This window comes from Odocoileus virginianus, chromosome 9 (assembly GCF_023699985.2).
Source record: "Odocoileus virginianus isolate 20LAN1187 ecotype Illinois chromosome 9, Ovbor_1.2, whole genome shotgun sequence".
NCBI classification, from domain to species: domain Eukaryota; kingdom Metazoa; phylum Chordata; class Mammalia; order Artiodactyla; family Cervidae; genus Odocoileus; species Odocoileus virginianus.
In genome coordinates this window covers 59,779,999-59,800,445 of record NC_069682.1, presented here as the reverse complement: position 1 = coordinate 59,800,445, position 20,447 = coordinate 59,779,999, and the positions used below count along the sequence as shown (strand labels likewise).

The following is a 20,447-nucleotide window of genomic DNA, read 5'->3' as shown; positions in this document are numbered from 1 at the left end:
AAGAAAGTGAGCCTGCCAAAAGCAAAGAAGAATCAAGCAGAGGTTGCACAGGGCTTGAGGCCTTGGACTGGACAACTTCTGAGGTTTGTTCCAATGTTAGGACTCTAGGGTTCCAGAATTTTAGACCCTCTGGAAGTTTTGTTTCTTAACAACCATCCTCTCATCCCAACTAACCCACCCACTGAGTAGCCAGCATAGACGATCTGAAGTTTTTTGTTCTGCCTCTCTTCCCAATGTTACAAATACAGAGACAAGACATATATGCATCTTGGTTTAGAATCCTGGGGTGTTAGAACCCTGGGTCATTAGAACCCTGAAGTGCTAGAGTTCTGGGTCAAAAGACTTGAAGCAAATATGCCAAAATGTGTAATGGCTTGTTTTCTGTACTTTCCAGTATCTTTTCTGGGCTTCCCAGGTGGCACTAGGGGTAAAGAACCCACCTACCAATGCAGGAGACATAAGAGACATGGCTTCAACCCATAAGTCAGGAAGATCCCTGGAGGAGGAAATGGCAACCCACTTCAGTATTCTTGGCTGGAGAATCCCCATGGATGGAGGAGCCTGGTGGGCTACAGTCTATGGGGTCGCAAAGAGTCAGACACGACTGAAGCGACATAGCACAGCATGCACAAAGCTCCTAAGAGCCCTGGGAAGGGCTGTCAGGGAGAGCTGGGTGTCAGGCTTTCTAGCCCATGTCCCTGGGCCCCCAGACCCAGGTGGCCCTAGACAGGCCAGTCGCTGCCCTCAAAAACTGATATGCTGCCTGCCTACCCCTATTTATACCAGGGAATCTTGAACCTGGATAAGAGTGGGAGGGGAGAAGCAGGAGTCAGGAAAGAGAGTAAAGTGGGTGAAGGAAAGGTTGAAAGTCTTAGGATGTAGGGGAGCTGGAGCTGAGCTGGGCCTAAGTGTCCCCAGTTCATCTCCATCAAAGGCCTCAGATCAGCAGTTGCCAAGAGTCCTGGGACCCACAGCTTAGTAGTGGCCAGACCTGGAGGCAAGACTATTTTGGGGAGATTTTCATGAGAAATGAGCTGATGGAGCAAAGCCCAAAAAGGAAAGCAAAAAAAAAAAAAAGTGCTGGCCTCTCCTCTTCTAGCCCAAAATACCAGTGGAACCTGAGTATTGAAGAAACCAAGGGCAGGAGAGTAGGCAGAGAGGATGAATTTGGGACCCCATCCCAGCACCCAATAATATCTGCCACCAATGCCCCCCAGTGCCTGGAAGCCCTTCTCTGGATAAAGACATTGAAGGACTCTGTTAAGGAGGGAGTTAGTTGCTCAGTTGTGTACGATTCTTTGCAATCCCCATGGACTGTAGCCTACCAGGATCCTCTGTCCCTGATATTTCCCAGGCAAGAATACTAGAATGGTTTGCCAATCCCTTGTCCAGGGGAACCTCCTGACCAGAGGTTGAACCCAGGTCTCCTGCACTAGCAGGCAGATTCTTTACTACTGACCCACCTGGGAAGCCTTAAGGAGCGAGGTACACGTGAATTCAACTCAGTGTGCATCTGACAGCTTCTCTTCTGTGGCCAGGAGGGGAACACAGCACTGATTGTCCGGGAAAGGAGCGACACTGAAGAAGGAAGTCAGAATGGAGGAGTCCGAAGGATAAAAGATTGTAGCACGTGCTATGAAAGCACCACGCTGGGTAATGGTGGAGAGGGTAACGGGGGTGTAACTGTTCAGGTTGTTCAGGAAGGGCCTCTCTGAGGAGGTGACATGTAAGGCAAAACCTGAAGGATAAGAGGTGAGCCAGCCAGGCAAAGAGCCAGGAGATAAGATTCCAACCAGGAGGAACAGTAAATACAAAAGCCTCGAGGCAGAACATAGTTTGGTGTGTCTGAGGCCATCACAATGCTAGGGCCGCTGGGGAGGGAACTTGGAGAGCTTTATGAGGTGAGGTGAGACAGGTAGGCAGGGGCTGGATCACTGGGAGTCTTGGAGGAATTTATTCCAAGTGTGAAGGGACAGGGCAGGAGACTAAGTGTTGACATTTAAATTATGATCATTCTGGTAGCCATATGGAGAAGGTATTGGAAAGGGGCGAGAGATGCCATGGGCAGACCAGTGAGGAGGCTGTGCCTGCCCAGGGACAGAGGAGGGGCCTGGGCGGGGAGAGGCGCTGAAGACAGAGGACCAGGGATGGAGAGCATGAACCCAGACTAAGGCCAGAGCAGCCACCCGGGCATAAAGGGAGCTGAGCCCGCACGGAGCAGTTGGGATTGGATCAGGAAGAGCTTCAGAAGCCAGCTTAGGATTCAGTGCTTTATCCCGCAGGAGTTGGGGAGTCATCAAAGGCATTTTTATTTTATATTTTTCATCAAAGAGCTCTGAGCAAGGGCATCTGACAGTGTGGCTAGATTTATGTGTTCACAAGATCCCCATGGCAGCTGGTGTGCAGGATTGGCTGCAGGGGCGAGAGCAGGGCAGGAAGACTGACTTAGGAGGCGGCTGCCATAAGGGTCCAAATGTGAGGGGGTGAGGCCCAGAGAGGGGCCTCCACTCTGGCACCCCGGGGGTGGACGGTGGGGGGGGGTGCTGCTTGTCCAAGGCTTGTCCCCCCTCCTGGGGCCCTGGGCAGCTGCAGAGGGCCCAAGTAGGCCCTGGCTCTGATGCTTCAAGCAGAAAATAGGATGAGGGCAGCCAAAAGGCATCAGGGCTGTTTATCCGGTGGAGAGACGCCTCAGCATGGATTTATGGCCAGAAGGTTACTGGGGGGAGGGGCTGCGGGACCAGCTGTCCCCCATCCTCACAAAGGGCGAGCAAAGGAGGGGACCATGGCCTCCATGGCAGCAAGAGGGAGAGAGGTTAGACACGAGGAAGACATCCGAACAGGCATCAGAGGCTGGAGGGGCCCTTCAGTGACCATGCAAACCCTCTCTCTCATTGGACAGCTCAGGAAATGGAGGCAAGGAGGAAGAAGCAAGTCCTTGGCCAAGGTCACAGGATGAATGAAACGTGAATGAAAGCTGCGGCTAGACCCAGAAGCACAACCTTTCCCTTTCATAGACCTCAGGGGTCTCCCAGAGCACTCCCCAACGCCCTCCCTTCAGCAGCCTCTGAGGCATCTGGGGAAGGTGTCACTCCCAGAGCCCCAGCCAGTCTCAGTGGTTCCAACACTAGGTGGGAGTCTCCTGTATTCCTCAAGGGTCTTGGTCTTTCTGTGTTACCCTGTCTCTCTCTGCCCGCCGAGACTCTATTTCTCTGTCTTGGCCTCTGACTCAGTCTCTGTGGAGCTGAACTAGGCTGCACCAACCTCCCACCCCCAGGGCCCCTCACTGGTAGAGTACCCCCCGGAGACAATGCTCGGGCCCAGTGCCCAGGCGGGAACAGGTGACAGCAGCTGTGGGTCTATCTATAGCTCCCTCGCCCTTCAATTGTTCCCGACTTCAAACAATGGTTGGGCCCTGGATTAGAGACACCCCCCACTGGCCCTGTTGAAATGGATCCTGGGGGCAGGAGATGAGGCTCACAGGGGCCACTCTGATCTCTTGTGTCTACTTCTGTCTGGCCTTCCATGTTCCTACCTATAGCTCTGAGCTCTCAGGCCTTGCTGCTCAGGGGCTGAGCGAGTAAAGGGCTGGTGGATAAGGGCCAGGGTGTGTATGAACAGCAGACTGTAGACAGGCACGTGAGTGACACTTGACTTTCCCTCCTCCTACTTTGGTTGACAGATACTCATGGGCATGGGGCTGCCAGTTCCGTGAGGGCAGAGACCTAGGCTTTCTTGCTCTTCGCTGCAGCCCAGCCTGAGCCTGGCCATGGCAGTGCATCTTTGGCTTTGGCCCGTAGGAAGTGCATGTGGTGCATAGTGATGGAACGTAAGCGTGAGCAGCAGGTTGGAGCAGTGATGAAGAATACCTTGTCTGACGTCAGACTGCCTGGGATTGAATCCTGGCTCCGATCAATTACCAGCAATGAAGTCTTGGAAAAATACTTGACCTCTTAACAATAGAGAGTCAGACAAAGTACCTACCACATAGGATTCTGATGAGCACTATATGGGTTAGAACAACTGAAGTGTTTAGAACAGTGCCTGGCACATAGTGGAGACTCACAATGTGACATGTGGGTTTCCTCTCATAATATATTACTATGATTTACATTACTGTTGCTATTTTCAGGATATTTCATGAAGTGAGAAAGGTGAGGAGCAAAGAGGACTAGGTGGCTAGAGGCCAGGAAAGGGAGAGGCTGGTATTTTCCCCTTGTGTATCCTTTAACACCTTTGAATTTTTTTTATTGAAGTATAATTGCTTTGTAACATTGTGTTAGTTCCTGCAGTACAACAAAGTCAACCCGCTACATGTATCCATCCATACACCCACTCTCTCCAACCTCCCTCCCACCTGCCCCCAACCCACCCCTCTAGGTCATCACAGAGCACCAAGCTGAGCCCCCTGTGCCATCCAGCGGCCTCCCACTGGATACCCGTTTTACACATGGTGGTTGTACCTTTGAATTCTGAATCGTGTCTACCTGTTTCTTAGTGTTGGCTAAGTGAATAAAGGTCGCCTCCAAAATATCAGTCCTTGAAAAAGTGAGCCCCTACTCTGCGCCCGCGGAAAGGGCCTGGGGGAAGGCTGGACCTCAGACTGTGGACTCAGTGTCCTCAGCCCTGGGTCTGGATCCCTGGGATGCCCCCATCCTCCACCCAAAGGTGGACAAGGTGTATCCATGAGGAATCATCCCGGAGCACGTGGTAAGCCAGAAGAAAGGCTTCCCAGTTTCTAGGACAAGCAGCAGGGGCGGAGGGGGCAGTGGAAAAAGGCTCCTGCCCTCTTCCCTGGCCCCGCCCCCCAACTCTTCAGCCCGGGCTATTCTTAGAACCCAGATAATGCCAGCAGTTGCTGTGGCTCATATCAGCTTCCAGAAACACCCGGCCCTGAGAGGCCCAGCACTGCCCCCCTCCCTGGCACGCTGGCCTCTCTGCCAGGTAGGGGCATCCTGCTCGCTCTGTCCACCGCATCCTGCAGGCCACACAGATTCTGGCCATGGCCGATAGGTAAGAGGACTGGCTGGTGGGCCCCTCCAGGACTTTCCTTGCCAGGCACCTGGGTGGAAGTAGGAAGGGCTGAAGGACACTCTAGGGTGTCCTTCACATCCTGGAGGTCATCATCCACGTAGTCTGACCCAACCGCAGCCTCCAAACTATGCTCAGTATATGAATGAGAGGGCTGGGGGCTCTGGACCTGGGTGAGCCTGGGGTAGGAGGAGAGAGGAAAGAGCAGCAAGAAGAAAGCCTGGGAGGGTCAGTGTATGGAGGAGGGGAGAAGGGAAAAAAAGAGGAACCATGGCAGAAAAGGATCTGATAGATATGGCTGCAGAGTCAGACTGTTTAGGACTTCCCTGGTGTCCCAGTGATTAAGACTCCGCACTTCCAATGTAGGGGGTGTGGATTCAGTCCCCGGTCAGGGAACTAAGATTGCACATGCTGTGCAAAGTGGCCAAAAAAAAAAAAAAGTTCTCAGTCAGACTGTCCAGCTCTGCCACTTACTTGCTATGTGAGCTTAAGCAGGTAACTTTTTTTGTTGGAGCTTCAATTTCCATCATAAAACTAGCATAATCTTATTCCACTGGATTGTTATGCAGAGGCAAGGAAATAAGGTATGAAAAGAGCTTAGCCTGTGTCTGACATATACATACCCTTTGTAAATGTTTGAGGACAGTATCATTGGCTCCATTCCAGCAGTCAATGATTCTTTTTCAGCTTTGCACCTGCATGGACCAGGCTGAGCTCGTGTTAGGACCACCTCTTCAAATCATTGCTCTGCCATTCACAAGCTAAGTGACCCTGAGCTAGTAACTTAACCTCTCTGAGCCTCGGGGTCCTTCTCTGAAAAATGGATATACAAAGAGTACCTGCCTTATAATGTTGCTGAGAGATATAAATCGGTGGTCCCCGACCTTTTGGGCACCAGGGACTGGTTTCATGGAAGACAATTTTATTCCACAGACCTTGGAAGGTGGGGATGGTTTGGGGATGATTCTCACAAAGAGCATGCAGCCTAGATCCCTCGGATGCGCAGTTCACAGTTGAGTTCGCATTCCTATGAGAGTCTAATGCCGCCGCTGATCTGGCAGGGCAGAGCTCAGGAGGTAATGTGAGCGATGGGGGGGGCGACTGTAAATAGAGATGAAGCTTTGCTTGCTCACCCACCGCTCACCTCCTCCTGTGTGACTCAGTTTCTAACAGGCCATGGTCCCATATCGTGGAGTGCAGGGGGATGGTGACCTCTGATACAAAGGAACCAGAGTGCTTAGCCCATGGTAAGAGGTCAACAGTGTGAACACACCGGCCCTGCAGTGATGAGTATGTCGGGGTCGTCTAGTGGGGAGGCCTTGGGTCTGCCACTCTTGGGATGGAATCTGAGATAGTGTCCAGGGCAATCAACATTCTAGAAGAGATATCCTTGAAGGCCTACCACAGAGGTCCCAGAATCTTATAAGACCACAGCCACCCCAAAATCCTGTGCCACAGCCTAGGCCCTCCCTGGGGTCTCAGGATCAGGCCAGGCTTGTCCCAGCCTACGTCAGCTTCCCATTTCATTGAGTTCAACAAATAATCTCTGATGCCCCCCAAGTTGGGACTGGTTCTAGGCTTGCTCCTAAGGTCCAGGAGTCTGTTTTTGGGGTCGAGAATGAGGGAAGAACTCTCAGAAGACCCGTTAGAGATGGATGGACGGTGGGATGAGGTTGTGGTTGTGCCTTTGTGATCATGGTCCATCAGCTTGGGGTTGTGGGGTGGGGGTGAAGGGCAGACAGAGGCTCAGCGAGTTAGGCTTGGAAGCCAACCGGAACGGTCTACCCTGGGAATCGTGAGGTGTGCAGGGTGAACTCGTGCTCTCTCACATCTCAGGGTATACTGCCCACCTCTCTGCGAACCTAGACTTTGCAAACTTAAGGTTGAGAGGTCTCCTTGAGGACAGCCTGCAGGGATTTTTTTAAATAGGTTGAAAATGTTGTTATTAAAATGCCTCTATTTTCCTACCTAACACTTGGGGTCTTAAATTTCACTTTTCACTTGAAATTTTTGAGATAATTATATAGTCACAAGCATTTGTAAGAAATAATACAGGGACTTCCCTGGTGGTCCAGTGGCTAAGGGTCTGTGTTTCTAATGAAGTGGGCCCAGGTTCGATCCCTGGTCAGGGAACTAGATCCCTCATGCCGCAACTAAGAGTCACATGTCTCAACTAAGACCCAGCACAGCCAAATAAGGAAATGGCAGCCCACTCCAGTATTCTTGCCTGGAGAATCCTGTGGATGGAGAAGCCTGGTAGGCTGCTGTTCATAGGGTCCCACAGAGTCAGACACGACTGAAGCGACTTTGCATGCATGCATGCATTGGAGAAGGAAATGGCAACCCACTCCAGTGTTCTTGCCTGGAGAATCCCAGGGATGGAAGAGCCTAGTGGCCTGCCATCTATGGGGTTGCATAGAGTCAGACGCGACTGAAGTGACTTAGCAGCAGCATATTTTTTAAAACAAAAAATAATTTGAGAGAGTCAAAAAAGAGATAACAGAGAGAGAGAGAGAGATCGCCTGTATTGACACTGATACAATCCCCCAAGTTTATTCGGATTTTCCCTGTTTTACATCCTGTGTGTATGTGTGTGCATGTACATGTATGTATTAAATTCTGTGCAACTCTCTCATCTATGCAGATTCAAGGATCTACCACCACAGTCAAGATACTCAACAGTTCCAACAACACAAAGGTGCTCTCTTTTATAATCATACCTTCCTCCCTCCCATCCTTAACCCCTGGCAACCTCCTGTCACCCATTTCTAAAACAGTCAATTCAGAAATGTTATATAAATGAAATCATACAGTGGGTAATCTTTGATACTGGCTTTTTTCACTCCACATAATTCCCTGGAGCTTAACCCAAGCTGTTGCTTATATCAATGTGCATGCATGCTCACTTGCTTCAGTCATGTCTGACTCTGTGCAACTCAATGGACTGTAGCCTGCCAGGATCCTCTGTCCATTGGATTCTCCAGGCAAGAATACTGGAGTGGGTTGCCTTCCTTCTAAGGTAGATCTTTTTTTATAAAAGTGAAGTGAAAATCTTTTACGGAGATATCCTTGGTTGTTCAGTGGCTAAGACTTCATACTCCCTATGCAGGGGGCCCAGCATAGTTCCCTGATCAGGGAACTAGATCCCACATGCTGCGACTAAGACCTGGTGCAGCCAAATAAATAAAAATAAATATTTTTTTTTAAAGAAAGAAAGTCATTTATGAAAGTCAAAGTAAATTCAACTTTCAAAAAGTGGGGGATACTTGTATTAGGTATCAGTCACTCCCAGGTACATTAGACCCCCATCCCTAGAGACAAACAGGAATAGAATGTCTAAGGAGTCCCTGCACCTCATTTAAACTTGCAGACTGTAAGCTTGTCTGCTGCCCTTGACCTAGAGACCCTGCCAACTCCTCAGCTTCACCTCAGGCAGCCCCACCCTCCCACTCACTCCACTCCATACCCACCAGCTTCTGAGAGCTTATAAACACCACCAGTCTCCTTTCTGCCTCCTTGGGAACGTTGCCTCTGCCATTCCCTTATTCGGAATACTCCCACCCCAAACTAGGGCATGGCTGCCTCCTTCCTGTCCTTTAAGTCTCAGCTCAAATGTCACCTCCTCAAAGAGGCCTCCCTTGATTACACTGGCTAAAGTAGGTCCCTTTTACAAATGTTATCTCTTCCCTTGGTATCATATATCTCCGTTTTTTAAATTACGCTTACTGGTGTATGTGTGCTAAATCACTGCAGTCGTGTCCAATGTTTTGCAGCCCCATGGACTGTAGCCTGCCAGGCTCCTCTGTCCATGGGATTCTGTAGGCAAGAATACTGGAGAGGGTTGCTGTTTCCACCACCAGGGGATCTTACCTACCCAGGGATCGAACCCACATCTCTTACATCTCCTGCACTGGCAGGCAGGTTCTTTACCACTAGCGCCACCTGGGAAGCCCACATTTACATATCCTGGTAGGTTGGCTTATTTACCACCAGCCTCTCCCACAAGAGTGGATCCCACTGTGCATCGCCAGCAGCCAGCAAAGGACTTGGCACGGAAGAGGTGCCCATGAGGACCTGCCCAATGGTCATGTCCACTGGGTGGGGGGCATCTGCCTCTTAGGACCTATCTGCCCAGGGGCCTCTTGTTCTGGCCCCACCGCCCTCTCCACACCCAGTTGACACTGTGACTTGTACTTCTCAACCACCCAAGCCTGGGCAAGCTTCTCCTTTCTTTGCTGTCCCAGGTTTAGCTGAGCCAGGCTAACAATACAGCACAATGTTTAGGAGTTCTGGAGTCAGACTGCATGAGTGTAAATCCTCAGTTATCCTGTCCCTTTGATCCTCTGTTCCTCATCTATAAAACAGCAGTAATAACAGTACCTACTCCACAGGAGGGCTTCCCAGGTGGTGCAATGGTAAAGAATCCACCTGCCAAAGCAGAAGATGCAAGAGACATGGGTTCAGTCCCTGGGTGGGAGGAGGGCATGGCAACCCACTCCAATATTCTTGCCTGGAGAATCCCATAGACAGAGGAACCTGGTGCGCTGCAGTCCATAGGGTCTCAAAGAGTCGGACATGACTGAAGCAACTTAGTATGCACACACGCACACAGACTGACAAAATAAAAAAAGCCTGACAAGAGTGAGTCTTGGTGAGGATGCTCTATAAGGGCAATTCTAATACATCACTGGCAGGAATACATATTTGTAAAACCACTTAGGAGTGTAGTTTTGTATTATCTAGTAAAGCTGAATATGTCCATGACCTTCAACATACTGCACAAGGAGGCACATGTTAGACTATTTACCATTTGTGATAGCAAAATACCAGAGACAACTGGAAGGATCATTCATAGGACAAAAGGTAAATGAAATGTGATATTTTTATGCAATGAAACCTGTAGAAGAGTGAAAACAAATGAACTGATTACTCTTACCAACATGGATGACTCTCCCAACATAAGACTGAACGAGAAAAATCAAGTTCCATAAGAACACGCATGTTATTTAAAGCCCAAAAAACAGGAAAAACAGACTAATTTATTTTTTACAAACACACACCTAGTAAAAGGACTAAAAATGCATAGGACCAACCTCATACCATATACAAAAACTAACTAAAAATGAATCAAATGATTGAAGTATAAGAGCAAAAATTATAAATCTCACAGAAAAAGGCATAGGTGTAAAGTCTTCCTGATTTTGTTATTAAACTTTTTAATCATTTTATTTATTGATTTTTGGTTGTGCTGGATCTTCATTGCTATGCGGGCTTTTCTGTAGTTGTGGAGAGCAGGTGCTACTCCCTAGTTGCAGTGCACAGGCTTCTCATTGCAGTAGCTTCTCCTGCTTCAGAAAATTGGCTCTAGGTCTTCCTGATTTGAGATTAAGCAATGGTTTCACAGACATGACACCAAACATAAGCAACCAAAGAAGAAATAGATGAATTAGAGTTCATCAAAATTTAAAACATTTGTGCTCCAAAGGACACTATCAAGAAGCCAAAAAGGAAACTGTCAGAATGGGAGAAACTATTTACAAATCATATATCTGGTATAAGAGTATATATATACACACACATATATATAATAACATATATTGCATATATCATAAAAGAGTCTGGTATCCAGAATATGTAAACAATTCTTAAAACAGCAATATTCTCTGCCCTTAAAATGGGTAAAAGGCTTTAACAGACATTTCTCCAAAGTAGATATACAAATGGCCAATAAGCACATGAAAACATGCTCAATACCCTTCTCCAGGGAATCTTCCTGACCCAGGGACTGAACCCAGGTTACCCACACTGCAGACAGAGTCTTTACCATCTGAGCCACCAGGGAAGCCCCCAGAATGCTGGTGTGGGTTGCCATTCCCTTCTCGAGGGGATCTTCTCAACCCAGGGATTGAACCTGGACCTCCCACATTGCAGGCAGATTCTTTACTGTCGGAGCCACCAGGGAAACTGTTAGTTATTAGGGAAATGTAAATTGACATCACAATGAGATACTACTTCATACCCATTAGGATTGTCATAATCAAACAGACAAGTGGTGGTGAGGATGTAAAAATTAAAACTCTCGTACATTGCTGGTGGGGATGTAAAATAGTGCAGCCACTTTAGAAACAGTTACCATGTGACCCAGCGAATCCACTTACATACCCAAGAGAACTGAAAATATACACAAAAACTGGTTCATAGCAGCACTATTTATAATAGCAAAAAGCAGAAACAACCCAAATTTCCACCAACTGGTGGATAATTCACCTGCCTGCTGCATTCACACAATGGAATACCATTCAGGCAAAAACAGAATGAAATGTTGATTCGTACTGCAGCATGGATGAACCTTGAAAACATGATGATAAATGAAAGAAGCCATACACAAGGGGCCACGTACAGGGTTCCACTTACATCCAGTGTCCAGAATATGCAAATCCAAAGACAGAATGCAGATTAGTGATTGCCAAGGGCTGAAGAGAGGGAAGAATGGGAGCAGTCACTGATAATGAGTATAAGTTTCCTTTTAGGGGTGAACTTGTTCTGGAATTAGATAGTGATGATAGATGAAGTCTTATGAATACACTAAAAATCACTAAACTGAAAAACTAAAAAAGGTTGAATTTTACAGTATATGAATTATATTTCAATAAAAAATGGCATAGAATAACAAACAACAAATCCAGGAGACTCTTAACTTTGCTGGGGGTGGGGTGGGGCAGTTTAAAGGGACACACAGGGGCCTTCAGCTCCATTAGCAGTTTTTGAGTGGCAGGTATATGGGTGTCTGTTACACTAATCTTTACACTTTTCTCAATACTTTCAAAATAAACGAAATTTAAAAGCATTTACTGAGTGTCAACAATACCAGCTACCTGGCTGGTATTGTTGTTTAGTCACTAAGTCATGTCCGACTCTTTGTGACCCCATGGACTGTAGCCTGCCAGGCTCCTCTGTCGGTGGGATTCTCCAGGCAAGACTACTGGAGTGGGTAGCCACTTCTGTAGATCTTCCCAACCCAGGGATTGAACCCACGTCTCCTGCATTGCAGGCTGATTCTTTAACCACCTGGGAAGCTCCCCTGGGTGGTGTAATAATGGGTAAAATCGGATTTCACCCTGCCCTACACAAAGTCCCATAAGGATAAGTAGTAAGTGGAAAAAAGGGACTCAGAGAGTAAGTCATCGCTTCTTCCTGGGCTTCTGCTTCCTCTTGGATGAAATGAGAGCTGGACTAGAAGCTTGTGAGTAGAAAGTCTCTGAGGATCCTAGGTGCTGAGGAGTGTGTCTCCCCTTTATCAGCCTACAGCTTCAAGAATTCATCACACACCATGAGCACACAGGCCCTGGCATCAGTCCTGATGCCATTAATTATCACAAGTGGGCCTAAGGCAAAGCCCAGCTGAGTCTGTTTCTTCTCAGCAAAATGGGAACAGTGACTTCTCCCTCCTAGGATTCCTGGGGCGTGTAAATGAGATAACACATATAAAGTGTTTGGGATGGGCTTGGCACACAATAAATCCTCAACATGTGGAGGAGTTCTCCCTTTGATTCCCAAGGCATTTCCTGAGCAGCACTGTGGGGCCAGGCCTGTGCTAGGGGCTGGAAGACAGAGGAATTCTACTCTGAATGGCCAAGCCGTGGCCCCTAGCCAGGTAGGGAGACAGCCTCATAATTCCAGGCAAAGTGATGCCATTGCTAAAAAGAGACAGCGACCACGTGCACAAATGCAGACCTTGGGACAACACAGATGTCCCAGCCAAGAGGCCCAGTCTAGGCTTGGCCAGAGGCCCTCATGGGGGAAAGGCAACATACAAATTCAAGAGATTGGCCTCCATTGACATAGCCGTGTAGCCATTCTTCTCTTTTTTTAACCTCATTCAGACTCAATTGTTCCCACAAACCCTAAGAACAGAGTTTGCAATGGATTCAGAAGTCAGTTTTGCGAAGCCTGAGCTCATGGCACACCCCAAGGTGCATGTGTAGGGGCACAGTGGCGAAGAGTATGAAGCTCCATGATCTTTGGCAAGTCAGGGCATCTCTTCAAGCCTCCAAGTCCCCAGCTATAAAATGGACATGATAACAGTACTCACCTCCAAGGGTTGTGGTCAAAGTGAGATAGCAACTGCAAAGCTAGCACCAAGTACCCAGCCCTTAACAAGCGGATCAAATAAAGATTAGCTATTATTAGGAAAAAAAAAAGATTCCATTTTGAAAGTGAAGGAAATGAGGGGATCCAGAGAGGTGAAAAGCTTTGCCCATAGTCACACTGGTAATTTGTGGAGTCAGGATTTGAACTCGGGTCGGAGACACCGAAGGACTCAGGGCATCATAACCTCCGTCTGTTCCAAAATCTTCACCAGGTTCCCTGTTGTCCACTAAAGGGAATCTATCCATGCCATGTGGTGAGAAACCAGCAAAGGCGTGAGGCCAGAAAGACCTTGGGCAAGTTCCCTAATCCTGTCTTCCTTTATCTGTGACACCTGAGTCAGCCCAGAGAGGTCTTTGAACTCCTCCCCAGGGTCTGCAAAACATTTACATCTAATGGAGGTTCTCAAAGGAGTCTATGGCCTCAAAAGTAACAAACCACAGACTCAACCTCACTTTGTGTTTTTCTTATCCATCTAAAGGAGATACAGTACCCACCTGGAAAGGCTGGGAGGGGATCAAATAAGACAGCTTATGAGAAGCACCTGAAACATCCCATGATTTCACCTAATGCTGGTTTCCCCTCTCCCTCCCCAGTTTATTTCCATCTGTCGACAAATACTTAGTATCTACTATTCCAGGTGCTGAGGCTAAAGTGGTGAACAAGACAGATACTGCCCCTATTTTCATAGAGCTCACATTTGAGTGGAGGGAAACCCATAACACTAATAATTTCAGATACTAAGAAGTGCTATGCAGAAAATACACAGGAAAATGTGATACAAGCTGATCAGATGTGGATGTCACCTGAGGAGGAAACATCTGAACAAGGAGCCGCTTATGCCAAGATTTATGGGGAAAAGCAGAGGTTGGATAGCATCACCGACTCAACGGACATGAGTTTAGTTCCATCCGGGAGCTGGTGATGGACAGGGAAGCCTGGCATGCTGCAGTCCATGGGGTCGCAAAGAGTCAGACACGACTTAACAACTGAATAATAACAAGGGGAAAAAGCATCTGGGCAGAGGGAGCAAGAAAGGCAACACCTCGCTGAAATGATCCATGGCCAAGAACCCCTCACTCCCAGTCTCACCACAAACTGGGGTTTCTTGAACAAGTCACGTAACTTCTGAGGCTCAGCTGCTACATCTACAAAATGGGAATGAAGATACTTTATCTACCACAATGTAAGAGAACTCAACCAAAGAGGTGTTAAGGTCTGGGATGGTCCCCAAATCTCACCAACAGGCACCTGATACATATCATTTGGCACCCAACTTGAAAGAGGAGAACCTCTACTGAGAACGCTGGGTCACAATTTTTATTTTTAATTTCACGCTGCACTAGAAATAGATTCCTATGTTCCTTGTTAACATAGGAGTTTTCCTGGCACCTGGGTTTTATTACAGTAACTGCTGCTTCAGTCTCTCTCTTAGGTACAAAAGCAGGCAAAACAGTGAAATCACTGTTGTGACAACAAGCAGACCACCTCTCCCTTCCTTCCCACCAACAAAACTGGAAAGTTGTGTGTCCTGTAGATAGAGCATGTACATCATTTAAGGAGTTGGAACCATCCTGTCCCCTGGATTGGGCCACTGATTTATCATCATAGTTCTCTCCCCTAAATATCTCTTTTGTCTGTACCCGTCTCTCCATCTTCTCAGGCCTGCCTCACTATCTCATACTTTAACTTCCTCTGAGCTCTCTCTGGCCTTGATCTCTGCACTTAAAAACCATCAGCCATGGTGTTATCAGTATCTTATACACATCTCTCTCTTGCTTAGTATCTTTAGATAACTCATTGCACAAATGCTAAACTTCTTAACCTAGCATCCAAGGCTTCCTCTCCAAGAATGAGCTCCTAAGAGGCTGCTCCAACCCCCCCAGTGTCTCCACCAGACTCCTCCTTGTCTCCAAAACAAAACTAGCCACATTCATTATTCGCCTTTGTTGTTTCTGCTCCAGCTACTTGGTACACTGTCCCCATTCCTGCCTCTCACCTCCACCCCTACTTCCTTCACTGCTTTCATATTCTTACCCATCCTTCAAGACCCTGGAAGGCTTCCCTCCTTCCCCAGAAAAAAGTTTACCTATCTACCTTTAATAATTAGATGTAAAAAGAGGGGCTCTGTCTTTCTCATGGTTAATTCCCCAGAGCCTAGATGGATAAATTCAGTTTAATTAAAATTCATATCAGGTGCTTCACATTGAGAAGAACCTATCACAACCCAGAAAGAAGGAACAGTTAAAAGAACTGGGGCGCTGCCAAGGGGTGAGGAAGGACAGGGATCAAAAATCTGCATTAAAAAAAAAAAAACCGCAGAAGATTCTGGTGTAAGTGATATTGGACATTTTGTGAAGCACTGGATCACCCTCAAAGTTTCTAACTTTAAAACTGCAGGGGAAAAAAAAAAAACTGCAGGAAAAACGAGAAACTACTTTGCTTCTGCCATTAAGGCTTTTCCTGAAGCTGCCCCATGGCTGGAGAAATCGGGTGTTGTTTTCTGGAACCCAGTTAAGTAAAAAAAAAAGAAGCCTGGGTTCCAACACTGGCTCAGCCTTCAACGCGCTGTGGGACCCTGCGCGGGTCTCTGTCTCTCTCTGGCCTCTATGACCACACCTACCACCAACTGTGTGTCCCCAAGGAGTGACTGTCCCATTTTGGCTACCGGGTTCCCCCATCTTGCACCAAAAATTGCCAGCTCTGACGCCCTACGTGCTCTACCCTCCCCTCCTTGCCAAAGTCCCGTCCGCCAGGGTCCAGCCACGGACTGCCCCATCCCAGCCACCGTCCAACTCCGCGAGTACCGGCCTCCTTCCCCGCCCCGCTCTTTAAGCCCCGCCGGGGAGGTCCGCGCAAGCGCGTTGGGCCTCCTCGAGGCCCCGCCCCCTGAAGCTCGTTAAGGCGTCGGAGGCTAGAGTAAGGAGCGCGGCTGGACGACGGAAGAGTAGGTTGGGGCACGGCAACGGCGGCCCGCAAGGGTCACGTTTCTTCGGGAGGAAGGACACGAGGGAGGGGTCTGGTCAGCGATCGGAACCCCGGTGGCCGGGAGATGTTGCCGCTCACACCCATGGCAGGGACCTGGAAACGGGTGTCCAGTGAGCGGGTGGGGCTGGTGCTTCTTGATTCCAGATTCCCCAGATCTGACTCCAGATTGGGCTGGTGTCGGGGACTCGATGCCGGTGAGGCTAGAGCCAGAGTTGTTGGGTTCTTTGTTTTTCGTTTCTTTAAACACAACAATGGAGAAGGAAATGGCAACCCACTCCAGTGTTCTTGCCTGGAGAATCCCAGGGACGGGGGAGCCTGGTGGGCTGCCGTCTATGGGGTCGCACAGTGTCGGACACGACTGAAGTGACTTAGCAGACTTAGCAAACACAACAAAAGGATTAGAACTAAACTTTGCCCTGACTGAGAGCAAGCGGGCCCAGGAGATGGGGCAAGCCTGGGCAGGAGACCGTGTTGTTGGCCTCGGTCTCCCGCAAGAATTGACCTGGCCCTTGGCTTAAAGTCCGACCGGGTTTTCTTGTGGGCGTGTTAAGGCTTTTGGTGATCCGGCTCCAGATTGTCATTCATTCACCATTCATTCATTTAACATTCATCGAATTCACTAGTAGGCTCTGGAGCTAGAGAAGTGATCAAGACCCCTATTCCTTACCGTACAGGGAAAATCAATGAGCTGTAGAAGGAAGCCCGGGGCGGGGAATAGGGACAGCTTCTGAAACTTAAGTCGTGAACGCTGGTCGGAAGGGGTGGGGATTGTCCCAAAGAGACAAATGCCAAGGCCTGGAAGCGGGAAAGAAACTGGTGTGTCCTGAAGATACATCTCTCCGAACCTGTTCGGTGCTTAGATGGCAGTAGTCGGAATTAGGCTGCTAACAGTGGAGGTGGAGAGAAATCAAGGAGTTCAGAGTACAATGTACTTCGAATCCACAGGATTTGGGCAGAAAGGGTGTAGGCAACAAGAATATACAAGGTTTGGGTGCCTGGGAAAAGGCTCCCCACTCCATTACTCTGGCCTGAGAATTCCATGGACTGTATAGTCCATGGGATCCCAAAGAGTCAAATGTGACTGAGCGACTTTCACTTTGGGTGCCTGGATGGGGTTCATCAAGAGCAGGAGCAGATTTATGGGCAGACAATACGTTCTATTCTGGTTCTATGGAGACTGTCAGTAAGCAGTTGGATATTCTCCTTTGAAGGTCAGGAAAAGCACTATAGTAAAGTTACAGATTTGATGTCATCAGCAAAACAAAGTCACAAGAAGGGTTGAGACAGTAGAATGAGAAAGGGCCCAATCAGTATTTTGCAGAGTAATTATTTTTGTCTTATCTTTCTTTACATCCTCAGTCTGGGTCCTGGCATTAAATGCCAGTCAGTGTTTACCAGCTAAACAAAAGGCCAACAGCAGGCAGAGATGTTGGAATCCCAGAGCTGTGAAGAGATGGGGGCCACTGCAGGGTTCCATCGCAGAAGGCAATGGCACCCCACTCCAGTACTCTTGCCTGGAAAATCCCATGGACAGAGGAGCCTGGTAGACTGCAGTCCATGGGGTCACAAAGAGTCGGACACGACTGAGCGACTTCACTTTCACTTTTCACTTTCATACATTGGAGAAGGAAATGGCAACCCACTCCAGTGTTCTTGCCTGGAGAATCCCAGGGACTGGGGAGCCTGGTGGGCTGCCGTCTATGGGTCGCACAGAGTCAGACACGACTGAAGTGACTTAGTAGCAGCAGCAGCAGCATCAGGGTTCCATTGCTCTAAAGTCAGAGTCACAGGTGCTAGTCTTGGCTTTGCCACCAGGCTGCTGCGTTACCTCTGACAAGTATTCTCACTGTAAAATGGGTACAGCCAGAAAAGAAGCTCCCACAAATAAAACTCTAAACACTGTTAAGGCACTGCACACAAAATTTTTTTTCCATTTAATCGACACAGTGTCCTTATTTATAAAAGAAGTAATTATTATGGCTTCAAACCCATCTGACTGACCCCAGAGTTTTGTTCTCTACTATGACTGCCCTTATCTGTGTCTCACCTGAGAAGACCCTTTTGAAATCACATGCTCATTCTTTCAATACATTGTGCTGAGGCCCACAGACTTTCATGATTGGTTTAGCAGCAGTTCTGTAATGGGGAGTGGGGGATGGAGCCGAATATGATGGAGGGCATTCTCCAGCTCTCTTCCTGTGACCACTGAGCTGAGCAGCCATGTTCTGTCCACAATTTTTCTTCGAGATCTTCTTAAACCCCTGGGACCTGCTGCAAAGTCAGTGAGTGTCAAAGTGTGAGTTGGTTCACCTGGTGTGTCTCTGGCAGCCAGCGGGACTCCTATTACACTGGGAACTTGGGTTTCAGTTATTCCTATCCTGCTAATATGACTTCTCAGAAATGTTTTCTGTATTTGGTTCTGCAAGGATAGGTGTCCATACAAGGAATGTCATCATTTCCTGCTAGTGGTTTTGCCTCTGGTTAGTATGAGGGAGGGGTTCACTTTATTTGCATTTAATAGTATTCTTCAGCGGGCTCCTTTCCCCCACTTTTGCATAATTTATTCGAAACCTGCCTACTTGGGTTGTTGGAGCTAGAAAGGGAATTAACAATAGGTTGCAGTGGTTCCCATTCCAGGAATATTTATTTTAAAAAGAGAGCTTCAGCCCTTCCCTCTGCTCAGATCTCTTGAATCAGAATCTCTAGCAGGGCCTAGGATCTGTATTTTCCAAACTCTGCAGAGTATTCAGCTGGTTTGGAAACCACGATCTAGTTCAGACTCCTTATTTCACAGGTAGAGAACCTACAGTTCTGGGAAGAGAAAGAACTTGTCCCAGTCATAGATGACATTAGCGCCTCTCTCTCCAATGAAAAGCATTGGGCTGGGAGTTCAGAGATCTGGGTTCAAGTCCAGGTTTTGCTAGTCATTATCTTGGGCAAGTCACTTCATCTCTCTGAGCCTCCACTCCCTTACTGGGAGAATAATGCCATCATTGTATTAGGACTCAAAAGAGAGACTGTCAGTGGAAATGCTTCATCAGACTTTCCATTCTGCGCTCATGGAAGCTGTTAAGAGCTGCCAGCCAGTGTTCTATTCCCTGTACCACACTCCAGTTGCTGGGCCCCAGGCCATCTGTCACTAAGCCCTCCTCTCTCCTTCTGTTGCAGGTTGGGATGGCCACCGGCTGGGGGAGCCTCTTGCAGGATGAACAGCAGCTGGAGGAGCTAGCAAGGCAGGCTGTGGACCGGGCCCTGGCTGAGGGTGTGTTGCTGAGGACCTCACAGGCGCCCAGCTCCTCCGATGTAAGCCTCTGACCCCTCTTCTCAGCACTGACCACACAGCTTAGATCCTACAAGGCTTCTGCTAGGCTGCAGGCAGTTCCTTTGGACTTAAAGCCCACATGTCTTTTGCTTTATTTTTTTTCCAGTAGCTTAAATTTATCTCTATAAGGGATAAATTTATCTTATCTTAATTTATCTTAACTTTATCTCTTAAATTTATCTCTATCTCTATAAAATTTATCTCTAAATTTATCTCTGTAATATTGAAAAGCATCATGCTTTAAGTTGAGTAATCAACTTTAAGTCTAAAGAGCTTGAACTGTGACTTATGCAAGTTACTTAGCCTCTCTCAGCTACAGTTTCTTCAAATATAAAAAAGAGATAATAATGGAGCCTACCTTATGGAGTTGGTAAGAGAATTAGAAGATAATTCACATGAAGCACCTTGTCCAGTAAACTTATTTTTTAAGATCCCCTAATCATACTACCTTCCCTGTAACCGGTTTGTGGTATATCCTTCCAGGTTTTTCTCTGTGCATTTATAAGTATATAAAGAAGGGCTTCCCAGGTGGCACTAGTGGTAAAGAACCCGCCTGCCAATGTAGGAGACACAGAAGATGCAGGTTCGATCCCTGGGTTGGGAAGATCCCCTGGAGGAGGGCATGGCAATCCCCTCTAGTATTCTTGCCTGGAGAATCCCGTGGACAGTCAATAGTGTTGCAAAGAGTTGGACACAACTTGGGTGACTTAGCATGCACATATATAAAGAAGTATAGTTGACCATTGAACAGCACAAGGATTAGATCTATCTGTGTGTAACTTACAGTCGCCATTCCATATACGTGGTTCCTCTGTTTCAGAGGTTCAGCATCTACAGATTCAACCAACCTTAGATCACGTAGTATTGTAGTATTTACTGTGGAAAAAAATTATGTGTCAGTGGACTTGTGCAATTCAAACCCATTGTTGTTCACAGGTCGATTATATATAGTTTATAAGAA

The 20,447-nt window shown here is 47.8% G+C and overlaps 1 protein-coding gene across 3 annotated transcripts in view; it reads left to right on the top strand.

The window, feature by feature from the left end:
- The first annotated feature begins 4,914 nt into the window (after positions 1-4,914).
- Positions 4,915-20,447, top strand: part of GSS (glutathione synthetase) — a 36,396-nt gene continuing 20,863 nt past the window's right edge. Inside the window, exons 1-2 of one of the 3 annotated variants that reach the window (XM_020894007.2) lie at positions 4,915-5,010; positions 19,333-19,467. In XM_020894007.2, coding sequence (XP_020749666.1) covers positions 19,339-19,467 — 129 coding nt within the window. In that variant the 5' untranslated portion in view covers positions 4,915-5,010; positions 19,333-19,338. Of the gene's footprint in view, positions 5,011-16,039; positions 16,124-16,223; positions 16,359-19,332; positions 19,468-20,447 lie in introns of those variants that run through there. The other 2 variants (XM_020894006.2, XM_020894005.2) reach the window with 2 other exon arrangements.